The 12,682-nt window shown below is 42.4% G+C and overlaps 1 protein-coding gene across 1 annotated transcript in view; it reads left to right on the forward strand.

Annotated features, from left to right (window-relative positions):
- The window catches only part of LOC141060473 (uncharacterized), a 190,916-nt gene that overhangs the window by 19,808 nt on the left and 158,426 nt on the right, over nt 1-12,682 (forward strand). The window contains 1 exon segment of the mRNA XM_073556738.1: nt 9,428-10,237. Coding sequence (XP_073412839.1) covers nt 9,428-10,237 — 810 coding nt within the window.

Here is a 12,682-nt window from a genome sequence, read left to right on the forward strand (position 1 = left end):
TGGTCAGGGGACAAACAATCTAAAAATCAACTTTGCTCCATCCCCTTCTCAGGTGGTAAAGTGTTTGTGCCTATTCTGGATGACATTCTGGAAAAAGCCTTAGATAAAAAGAAGGGGTTCCCTGAGGAGAAGCTAAAGGAATACCAGCCCTTTCCTAGGCCCCGGCCTACAGACTTCAAGGGGAAAGGTTGCGTAGCCCAAAAAAATTTTTAAGGATAAAAAATCTTTATCGATGAAATAGTTAAAAAATATAATATATTAAATACAAATGCTAATCAAGCTTGCAGAACTCAAGAGTGCAAAACACCGGAATGAATCATGCAAATGAGTAGTGGCAAAGAAGCACACCTGTAGTTCAGACCAGAAAATCAAAAAAGTTTTTTAGAAAAAATTTTCGATACATGAAATTAATGAATACACATTATCCACATATTAAAGTGCATGATGCAAAAAAAATTATTTAAACAGTGAAAAAATATTAAATCTCACATAATGAAAAAATTATAATAGGAACAGATATCTGGCACCTGAACCGCAGATTATAACATGTGTAGGTTAATCCAAAATGCTGCAGAGCCTTCAATGAATTCTAGGTAAAGGATATATCTCCTACAATAAAGTGCTTGCGTGCACATAAATAACAATAATGAGATACCATAAACCAAAAGAAATGAAAAAGCAGCAACCAAAAAATGTAGTGCAAATCAATGTGTATCTGAAATGAAGTGCTTGCGTGCACATAAGTATAATACCCCCTGTCAAATGAAAAGCACAGAAAGGGGGAAAAAAAACTGCACTGCACAAATATGAAGCCCCCATAGAGGAAGCATTTAGCGAAATGGCGCTGTCGGGGTTGGAGCGCACACCGGACATTCCTGCGTTGAAGCACTTTCAGGTATAACCACACTTTATTGCTGCTAATCTCTTTTTGCCTTATAGTTTAAGCACCATTGTTTTATGTGCATGGGCACATTTTATACTTTAAAAGCACCCTTATAAAAAATATTAGTGCAGTTTTTTGGTTTTCCCCCTTTCTGTACTTATGTGCACGCAAGCACTTCATTTCAGATACACATTCATTTGCACTACATTTTTTGTTTGCTGCTTTTTCATTTCTTTTGGTTTATGGTATCTCATTATTGTTATTTATGTGCACGCAAGCACTTTATTGTAGGAGATATATCCTTTACCTAGTGCTTTTCATTTGACAGAGGGTATTATACTTATGTGCACGCAAGCACTTCATTTCAGATACACATTCATTTGCACTACATTTTTTGGTTGCTGCTTTTTCATTTCTTTTGGTTTATGGTATCTCATTATTGTTATTTATGTGCACGCAAGCACTTTATTGTAGGAGATATATCCTTTACCTAGAATTCATTAAAGGCTCTGCAGCATTTTGGATTAACCTACACATGTTATAATCTGCAGTTCAGGTGCCAGATATACAGTATGTTCTAATTATAATTTTTTCATTATGTGAGATTTAATATTTTTTCACTGTTTAAATACTTTTTTTTTGCACTATGCACTTTAATATGTGGATAATATGTGTATTCATTTATTTCATGTATTTTTCTAAAAAACTTCTTTGATTTTTTGGTCTGAACTACAGGTGTGCTTCTTTGCCATTACTCATTTGCATGATTCATTCCAGTGTTTTGCACTCTTTTGAGTTCCGCAAGCTTGATTAGCATTTGCATTTAATATATTTATTATATTTTTTAACTATATTTCATCAATAAAGATTTTTTATCTTAAAAATTTTTTTTTGGCTACGCAACGTTTTTTCCTCCAGCTTTATTTCTGGTGGTTGTGTTTGTATATATCATGAATAGACGTTCTTTTTTTGTTCATCACATATGTATTTTGGACTGTGTTAATTCATTCGAGCGGAAAGGGAAGACGCGTAGATGCAGTTACCCCAAAAAAGGAAAGGGTAGAGACTCCATTTTTTCAGGCTCAGGTTCACGTAGGAAATGACGCCGTCAGAATAGGGGTTCGGCTAAGAGAGTTCCTGGGAGGCTGGCAGAAAGTTTCTCAAAATCAGTGGGCTTTACAGACTGTCTCCCAAGGTAACAAGATAGAGTTCGCCCATCTACCCCCAGAGAGGTTCGTGATGACCAACCCTTGCATTCCCTCAACCTCCCCGATGTGGTCGGACATTCAGGTCCTATTAAGAATTGGGGCTATAGTCCCGGTTCTCGTTCAGGATAAAGGCAGAGGTCATTACTCAAGCCTTTTCTCGATAAAGAAATCTTCGGGAGAAACCAGGATAATAATGAATCTCAAACCCTTAAGCAAATGGATAAGGTACAAGAGATTCAAGATGGAGTCCATAAGGTCCACAATACCCCTCATAGACAAGGATATGTGTACTTTAGATTTGAAAAGTGCATACTATCACGTCCCGATTCACGAATCCTACCAAAGATATCCGAGGTTTACCCTAAGAGTTCAGGGGTGTGATGTACAATGTCGGCAAGATATGTTTTCTGTTGCAATGTGCTAACAAATCCTCCATCCTAGGACATTGTAAACTGTCAGTAATAGGAATTCCTTCCCCCCAGGTTTTATCAACCCTGCCACTTCCTCTGGAAGAGCAGGAATGTTAATTAGCTAGACCATCTTCCTCACACCATTTGGCTTCTCTCAGCTGAAAGAGAAAAAAAAGTGCGGGAACTAAACTCTTTGTTTGAAACCAGGAGTTTGAATAAAACAATAAGGGATTGTCCCGCGAAAACCATACCCAGCAGAAATATAAAAATCATATTTCTGCGATCCGAGCAGACCCAGCTTCGCTGTGGTGCCTGTTGCAAAACTCTCGGATGTCCAGAACCTGAGATATGATTTGCGCCCAAATGGACGGTCATATCGCATAGATGTTTGATGTTTTCTTGATGGGCTCATTACGCTGGGAAACATGATACCACTGATGAGTCCATACCAGCTTCTCCCATAAAGTTATAGCTAATCTAAGTTTTGTAGCCAAAACATAACTTGGATAAGAGAGGTGGGATCAACCCAGAATGCACCTCTCTGTGATGTCACATAGGAAAGTCTATAAGGCATTCCCTGGCAGAACCAGCTCAGAACAGCTCAAGTCGTCGTGCTAGAAAGATCCAGATGAGCGGAGAAGTGCAGCTCCGGCTCCACCCACCTTAAAGCCACATGGTCTGCCTAAGGAACAATATGGAACTGTGAGTGTAATCTCTTTGTTTTCTCCACTTTTATTTTATACCTGTACTGTACATATTTTATGTCTCAATTTTATAGCAACTTTTATCTGTAATCACTGTCCTCTTTCGGAAAATAAATGAAATTATTTAGATCTGTCTCCATGCTCTAAGAATCGAACTATACGCCTTTGATAGATAATCGCTACTAATTCAAGGGGTTTGCCACGGACCCTCTTAATTTAACACTGTGAATTAAGTAACCGTGACTGGTGGCAGCGCGTTGTATACGGCTATAGAGGCTTGCTGGCAGTCTAGAAGGGTCTTATATTGCTGAGTAAGGGGCTTCAGCCACAGCATTGATAATTCCCTTACTGCAGAAGCCTAATTGCCGGTTCACAACAGGCAGCCCGTCCGGCGACTAATTATCCTAGGTGCAGTTCCCTGACTGACCTGAGGGTAAGGGGGGCGCCGGAGAGCTGTGAGTTCCAAAGTGGAACTGAGAAAGTGGGATATACATAAATCCCCGCAGTACTTGGAAGATTGATAGCAGTGGTGGGGCATCCAAATTAAACTCCCCCTGCGGCAAATTGTAGAGCGAGATTAGCTTGCTGGATATTTTTGTCACATGGTGCCGGTGGTGGGATAACTAAGATAAGTCCCAACGGTGCCTGTGATAGCCGTGTGCCGGCATTGTGTCACGTCCCTCCGTCCGCTGATACACCCGTGTCAGTGGTGGGACTGTGACATAGTGGTGACACAGGGTCCGCTGTCCGTCGCGTTTTGGTGGCAGCGGGACCCCCGTTAGTGTCGCCCGTAAGTGGACGAACGGCGGTGGGCTGTTCGTCACAAGGGGAGGATCTGTCACTGCCAGTTTTGGTGTCTTCCCTTCGGCCTAGTTTCAGCTCTCAGGGTGTTTACCAAACTAGTGGTAGAGGTGGTCGCCTATCTGAGAAATAACAACATCATCACCATAATATCTTACTTAGACGACTTCCTAATAGTGGCCAATTCCAAAGAACAGCTCAGGGTCAATTGCCATATCTCGATCTCCAATGGATTATAAACTGGGAGAAGTTGAACCTGGTCCCAGAGCCAAGGATAAGATTTCTGGGGGTCTTGCTAGACTCCCATTTGAGAACATCTTTCTTACCAGAAGAAAAACAGACACTGATAGTGAAAAGGATTCACCAGTTCGCAAGAAACCGCTGCTCCATCAGGGAAGCGATGAAGGTTCTGGAACAGGGTGTCTTGCATCCCTTGTGTAAGGTGGAGTCAGTTCCACTCTCGGGAACTGCAGACGGTGGTCCTATCAACCTGGGACAGAAGTCAATTCTCGCTGGACAAGGGAATGTCCCTATCTTCTCGGGTGAGGAAATTCTTGTGTTGGTGGACCATTCCGAAAAACCTTCAGACTGGCGTTCCGTGGATTCTCTCGCAGTGTGTCATTATCACCACCGACTCGAGTCAGCTGGGTTGGGGCGGTCATGTGGAAGGGAGATACTTCCAGGGAGAAAGGAGTGCAGAGATAAAAGCCAAGTCCTCGAATTTCAGAGAGCTATACTAAGTGTGGAAAGTGCTTCTCCAAGTTCAGTTGCTGGTCAAAGGGCAAGCATATAAAAAATTTTATCCGACAACACGACCGTAGTAGCATTTCTGCGTTATCAAGGAGGTCTGAACCATCTGGCGCTACAACATCTGGCAAAGCGGATCTTTAGATGGGCAGAAGGATAGGTCCTATCCATCTCGGCAGTGCATCTAGAAGGAGCCTAAAACCAGGTGGCAGATTTTCTGAGCAGGAAGAAGATAGCCTCCACGGAGTGGGAATTGAACAACGATGTGTTCAACATGTTGTGCCAACGCTGGGGAAGACCAGACGTGGATCTGTTCTCCGCCATAGAAAATGCAAAAGTCAGAACATTTTTTTTTCCCTAGATCCTCTGGTTCAGTGGGACTTGATGCTCTATCCCAGCCATGGGAAAAGGGTGTCATATGCATTCCCACCTCTTCCTCTGATTCCATGAATTCTCAGGAAAATATACGACAAAAGGGCGACAGTTATCTTAGTAGTGCCCTTCTGGTCGAAGAGGAGCTGGTCTCCTCTCCTGAGGAAGATGTTGAGGGAAGACCCCATCCTGCTGCCAAGGAGGAAAGATTTCTTCCACCAAGGCCCGGTCGTCCATCACAACCGAGATGCTTTTCAACTCTCAGCCTGGATCCTGAGCGACAGGTCCTGAAGTCCATAGGTCTGTCCGATAAAGTGATCTCTACGCTTCAAGCAAGTAGGAAACCAGTGATCTTTGCCATTTACAACAAAATATGGGAACAATTCTGCAGTTATTGTGGAGAGGCGTCAGTAGATACTACCCATCCAAACATTCCTAAAATTCTTGACTGACTTCAGTCAGGATTTAAGAAAGGCCTTAGACCTAGTACCCTGAGGGTGCAGATCTTGGCCCTTAGTGTATTCTTTGACTTTTCTCTGTCCTTGCAGCCCTGGATAGCTAGGTTTTCCAAAGCCGTACAGAGGCTGAAGCCTTTGATATGGAAGTCGGTACCACCATGGGATCTTAATCTGGTCCTTAATGCCCTGTGTAAGCGCCCATATGATCTATCAGAGTATATGGATATTAGCAAGCTTTCACTCAAAACTGCCTTCTTGGTTGCTATTACTTCATCAAAAAGACTAGGGGAACTACAAGCCCTATCTATTCAGAACCCGTACTAGCAAATTCTGCCAGTGGTAAGTAGGTTGCCCAATCCTCCTAATATTCGGAGACAAAACACCTGAGGTAAATCTCCAAATTCTGATTTAAGGCGCTCGGTCTGTCCATTCGACTGGGGATGGAAGGCCGAGGAAAAAGACAGCTGCACTTCCAGTCGAGAACAGAACACCCTTCAGAACTTGGAAACAAACTGGGTCCCCCGATCTGACACCGCAGCGGAGGGAACCCCGTGAAGCTTCACAATCTCATTTATAAACACCTGAGCAAGAGTCTTGGCATTCGAAAGTGCCGGTAGTGCGTCAAAGTGAACCATCTTACTGAACCTATCTACAACCACCAAAACCACAGTCTAGCCTGCAGATACCGGTAGGTCAGTAATAAAATCCATGAACAAGTGCGTCCATGGCCTGCTAGCAATAGTTAGCGGAAGAAGAGTACCAGACAGATGGGTATGCTATACTTTAGAAAGCGTGCAGATACTGCAAGGAGATATGTTCAACCACATCCTGATACAACCCCGGCCGCCAAAAAATACGAGAAATGAGGTCTGCACTTGCCTTACCACCTTTATGTGACCAGCAAGCACAGAGTTGTGATGTTCCTTAATTATTTTGCAGCGCAGATTAGATGGTACAAATAACCTTCCTGAAGGGTAGGAGGCAGGGGCATCCCCCTGAGCCTCCAACACCTCACCCTCCAGCTCAGGGTATGCCGAAATGACTACCCCTTCTGTAAAATCAAGGCAGGGTCCTCATGGTCACCACCACCAGGGAAACTCCAGGACAAAGCATCAGCCTTGACATTTTTGACCCCTGGACAGAAAGTGATAACAAAATTGAACCTAGTGAGAAACAGGGACCATCTAGCTTGCCTAGGACTTTTAGGCGATTGAAGATATGAGAGATTCTTATGATCAGTTATAACAGTAAAAGGACGGACAGCCCCCTCCAACCAATGTCGCCATTCTTCAAATGCCAATTTAATAGCCAAAAGCTATTATCCACGTCATAGTTTCTCTCAGATGAAGACAATTTTTTGGAAAAAAATGCGCATGGATCCCATTTACCAGGGGTAGGACCCCGAGACAACACAGCCCAAACCTCCACCTCTGACGAATCAACCTCCACAACGAAGGGCTGGGAAACATCAGGTTGACTAAGTGTAGGAGCTGTGGAAAAACAGCTCTTAAGGGAGGAAAAAGTCTGCAGGGCAGCATCCGACCATTTGGAAAAAATCAGAACCCTTCCTTGACATGTCAGTAAGGGGTTTCACAATCGCTGAATAATTTTGGATACATTTCCGATAAAAAAAATAAGTAAAGCCCAGAAAACATACAGCCTTCACTTTCTCGGGACAGTCCCAATCAAGCACAGCAAAGACCCAGGATCCATCTGAAAACCCGAAGATGGCAACAGAGCCCCCTAAAACTGCACCTCCTGGACGGCGAAATCATTTTTCTAGTTTGGCGTATTGTTTATTCTTTGATATTTGCAGCACCTGTTTAACATGCCCCTGATGTGTCCCAAAATCAGTAAATCAAAATATCGCCTAGATAGACCACCACAAACCTGCCCACCAAATGATGGAAAATATCATTGACGAAATGTTGGAATACCGCAGGTGCATTGGTCAGACCGAAAGGTATGACCAGACTCTTGAAATGAGCCTCAGGGGTATTGAACGCTGTCTTCCATTCATCCCCTTCTCTGATTTTTAATAAGGTTGTAGGCCCCCTTAAATCCAACTTGGAGAACACATTAGCTCCCTCTACCTGCCTGAACAGATCCGGAATCGGAGGAAGAGGATATGGATCTCAGATTGCAATCTGATTTAATTCCCGGAAATCTAGACCACCATCTTTTTTTTTTTTTTTTTTTTTTTTCACAAAGAAGACCCCTGCTGCCATGGGTCTGATGTGTCTGTTCAGACTTTCCGCAATGAAATCCTTCATGGCTTGTCTCTCAGGGCCCGAAAGATTATACATTCTGGACTTCGGTAATTTAGCTCTGGGTGTCAGGAAAATAGAACAGTCATATGTACGGTGAGGAAGCAAATCCTTACACCCCCCCCCCCCCTCAGAAAAAATGTCCTCAAACCCTGACAAGAATGCAGGTAAGGTTATTGTAGATACTGAAGAAAGGGAGATATTTAAACAGTTCTCATGGCAGTAATCTTCCTACTCAACGATCTCCCTGGCTTGCCAATTCACCAACGGATTATGTTTGACCAACCAGGGAAGACCCAATGTATTTGGAGTGTGAAGACTGTCAAGGACATAGCAAAGAATTATCTGACAATGAACCAACCCCACCCTCAGTCTTACATTCTGTACAATTTCAGTGAGAGCTTTCTGTGCAAATGGCGCTGAGTCGATGGCAAAAATGGGAATGGGCTTAGCTAAGGTACAGGAAGCCAGCCTGTGAGTTGTGTCAAACTTAGCATCAACCATTCTGACTCCAGCTCCACTGTGAACAAACACAGAAATCTCCTCGGTTTTGCTCTCTAGCACCACCCCTGCTGTCAGGACAAACAGGAAAATGCTCACTTATCTCATCAGTCCATAAGACCTGTGAATAATCTGTCTTTAGACATTTCTGAGTCGAGTGTTGATGTTTCTTCTTCTGTGGTTGGGTTGAGCCTCTTTACCTCGGTTGTGTCTCTGCCAACTGAACACCTTGTACTTCTGGGCCTCCAATGAGGCTGAAATTCTGGAATTTAATAGCACTGGAGGTTAATGGCTTCCTGGTGTTACACTTCTGTTCCTAGTATCTCAGGCTTCGCTTCCTTCACCTCGGCCCACTGCTCTCTGTTGTGCTCCACGTCGGGTTTTGCAGTGTGCCCGACATACAGTAGATCTATGATATCTCCCTAGACATATTTAAGGCCCATTAGGACTCACACATGTCTTCGGATTGTGATTAAAGACTGCAGTTAGGAAGACTCCACCCCACACCATGCTAACATGTTTCTATCCCTGCTGACTTCTTTTCATCTGTCCTGCTGTTCTCTGTACTACTATGTGTGCCACGTCCTTGCTCCCAACTTGCCTTTGCAGCTGCACCAACGCCCGGATCCGAGTGCCCACCTGCCGTGTGCACAGAGACCGGAACCATTAACCATTGCTGCAGCATCTAAATAGTTAAACAGCAGGGAATTGTGCTAGCTCCGGGCGCAGTGAGGGAAGGAATGAGCTAGTTATATGATGATTGTATAATTTGGCTGTATCCACCCCTAGATTTAAGTAAAGAAAAAAAGTAGAAAACTGTAGGCTTTTTTTTACATGGCCATACTTGCTTCTGTCTTCAACACAGGAGTTGAAAACCGCAACAAAAAAGCCTGTTATCATAACATTGTGACCTAGTGGTCCTTGCTGTGAGATTGTGATCCATTGTGCAACCAAATATTTTAGGCCAGTAATAACTTAATTTTGCTATATACTATTCAATTGTAATGTCATAAAAAGTCAGTATAATTGTTGAGTTTCTATTACTAAAATAATATAATCAGTTTTATTCTTTGCAGATGACTGTACCGGGAGCTCAGAGGAACATCCAAAATCTTCACATGATGATGCAGATGATTATATTGTGTTTCAATATGGATGTGAGAAAAATGCCAATATTGAAGATATACCCTCCGCCCCTCATATCCAAAATGTATCATCTGATCCCGTTAAACAGATCCAATCTCCTGATTCATCACATTTATGTTCAGAATGTGGCAAATGTTTTTCCCATAAATCAGGTTTGGTTAGACATCATAGAATTCACACAGGGGAGAAGCCGTATTCATGTTCAGAATGTGGGAAATGTTTTGAACAGAAATCACATCTGGTTAGACATCATAAAAAACACACAGGGGAGAAACCATTTTCTTGTTCAGAATGTGGGATCTGTTTTAACGAGAAACATGGTCTTATTAGACATCAAAGAATTCATACAGGAGAGAAGCCGTATTCATGTTCAGAATGTGGAAAATATTTTACTGTAAAATCAGCTTTGATAAGACATCAAAGAATCCACAAAGGGGAAAAGCCATATTCATGCTCAGAATGTGGGAAAACTTTTCAACTGAAACATGTTCTTATTAATCATCAGAGAATTCACACAGGGGAGAAGCCATTTTCATGTTCACAATGTGGAAAATGTTTTACCGTGAAACCAAAGCTGATTAGACACCAACAAAGCCACACGGGTGAGAAGCCATTTAAATGTTCACAATGTGGAAAATGTTTTAGTTTGAAACATGTTCTTACTAGGCATCAAAGAATTCACACAGGGGAGAAGCCATATTCATGCCCAAAATGTGGAAAATGCTTTACCAATAAATCAGGTCTTGTTAGACATGAAAAATCTCACACAGAGGGAAACCAGCTTCATGTTTAGAATGTGGAAAATCTTTCACTGTTAGATCAGATCTTGTTAACCCCTTAACCCCCAGAGCTTTTTTTGGTTTTGTGTTTTCGTTTTTCGCTCCCCTCCTTCCCAGAGCCATAACTTTTTTATTTTTCTGTCAATTTGGCCATGTGAGGGCTCATTTTTTGCAGGACGAGTTGTACTTTTGAACGACTCCATTGATTTTACCATGTCATGTACTAGAAAATGGGAAAAAATTCCAAGTGAGGTGAAATTGCAAAAAAATGTGCAATCCCACACTTGTTTTTTGTTTGGCTTGTTTGTTAGGTTCGCTAAATGCTAAAACTGACCTGCCATTATGATTCTCTAGGTCATTACGAGTTCATAGACACCAAACATGTCTAAGTTCTTTTTTTATCTAAGTGGTGGAAAAAAATTCCAAACTTTGTTTAAAAAAAAAAAATTGCACCATTTTCCGAGACCCATAGCATCTCCATTTTTTAGTGATCTCGGGTTGGGTGAGGGCTTATTTTTTGCGTGCCGAACTGACGTTTTTACTGATACCATTTTGGTGCAGATACGAACTTTTGATCGCCCGTTATTGCATTTTAATGTAATGTTGCAGTGATCAAAAAACAGTAATTCTGGCATTTTGAATTTTTTCTTGCTACGCCGTTTAGCGATCAATTTAGTCTGAACGCAGCAATACCAAATATGTGTATGTTTGATTTTATTTTTGTTTTATTTTGAATGAGGCGATAGGGGGGTGATTTCAACTTTTTAGTTTTTTTTTTCATATTTTTAAAAACTTTTTTTTTTACTATTGGCATGCTTCAATAGTCTCCATGGGAGGCTAGAAGCTGCCACAACTTGATCGTCTCAGCTACATAGAGGCGATCTGATCATCACCTCTATGTAGCAGAATTACTGACTTGCTATGAGCGCCGACCACTGGGTGGCGCTCGTAGCAATCTGGCACTGACAACCATAGAGGTCTCAAGGAGACCTCCGGTTGTCATGCCAACACACCGGTGACTCACGATCACATGATGCTGGTCACCGGTGTGCGCATTTCTGGTGCGATTGCCGGAAGTGCCATTTAAATGCCGCAGTCAGTGTTTGAAAGCGGCATTTAACTAGTTTATAGTCATGGGTGGATCGCGATTCCACCCGCGGCTATTGCAGGCACATGTCAGCTGTTCAAAGCAGCTGACATGTCCTGGGAAAGATGTGGGCTTAGCGCCAGAGCCCACATCAAAGGGAGGGATACCGACATCGGCATACTATTACGCCCTATGTCGGTAAGGGGTTCAACATCAGAGAATTTACACGGGAAATGCCACTTTCAAGTTCAGAATATGGAAAACTTTATAGCTGTAGATTAGCTCTGACTGAACATCAAAGAATTCACGGAGGGTTGAAGCCATTTTTATGCTTTACTTGAGAAACTAATCAGAGCATATAGACAAGTCAGTATGGGATTTCAGCTGATTCTTTCTGTAAAGTAAAACTTTTCCCTGCCTGTTTCCAAAGAATTTGAGTGCTGTAAATGTATGATTATTAATTAATTCTTAACTTACTGTGATCAAAGTGGCCTTGACAAATATAAAAACAGAAGGAAATCACTCTGTCTTATCTTTCCCTTGGCTATGTCAGAAAGCCCGTCCCGTACTGCATACAGTTAGGTCCATATATATTTGGACAGAGACAACATTTTTCCAATTTTGGTTCTAGACATTACCACAATGAATTTGAAACAAAACAATTCAGATGCAGTTGAAGTTCAGACTTTCAGCTTTCATTTGAGGGTATCCACATTAAAATTGGGTGAAGGTTTAGGAGTTTCAGCTCCTTAACATGTGCCACCCTGTTTCTAAAGTGACCAAAAGTAATTGGACAATTGTCTCCAAGGCTATTTCATGGACAGGTGTGGGCAATCCCTTCGTTATGTCATTCTCAATTAAGCAGATAAAAGGCCTGGAGTTGATTTGAGGTGTGGTGCTTGCATTTGGAAGGTTTTGCTGTGAAGGAAACATGCGGTCAAAGGAGCTCTCCATGCAGGTGAAACAAGCCATCCTTAAGCTGCAAAAACAGAAAAAAACCCATCCGAGAAATTGCTACAACATTAGGAGTGGCAAAATCTACAGTTTAGTACATCCTGAGAAAGAAAGAAAGCACTGGTGAACTCATCAATGCAAAAAGACCTGGGCGCCCACGGAAGACAACAGTGGTGGATGATCGCAGAATAATCTCCATGGTGAAGAGAATCCCCTTCACAGCAACCAACCAAGTGACCAACACTCTCCAGGAGGTAGGTGTATCAATATCCAAATCTACCATAAAGAGAAAACTGCATGAAAGTAAATACAGAGGGTTCACTGCACGGTGCAAGCCACTCATAAGCATCAAGAATCAAAAGGCT

This window comes from Dendrobates tinctorius, unplaced genomic scaffold, assembly GCF_039654945.1.
Source record: "Dendrobates tinctorius isolate UK_male_01 unplaced genomic scaffold, ASM3965494v1 ptg000237l, whole genome shotgun sequence".
NCBI lineage: Eukaryota > Metazoa > Chordata > Amphibia > Anura > Dendrobatidae > Dendrobates > Dendrobates tinctorius.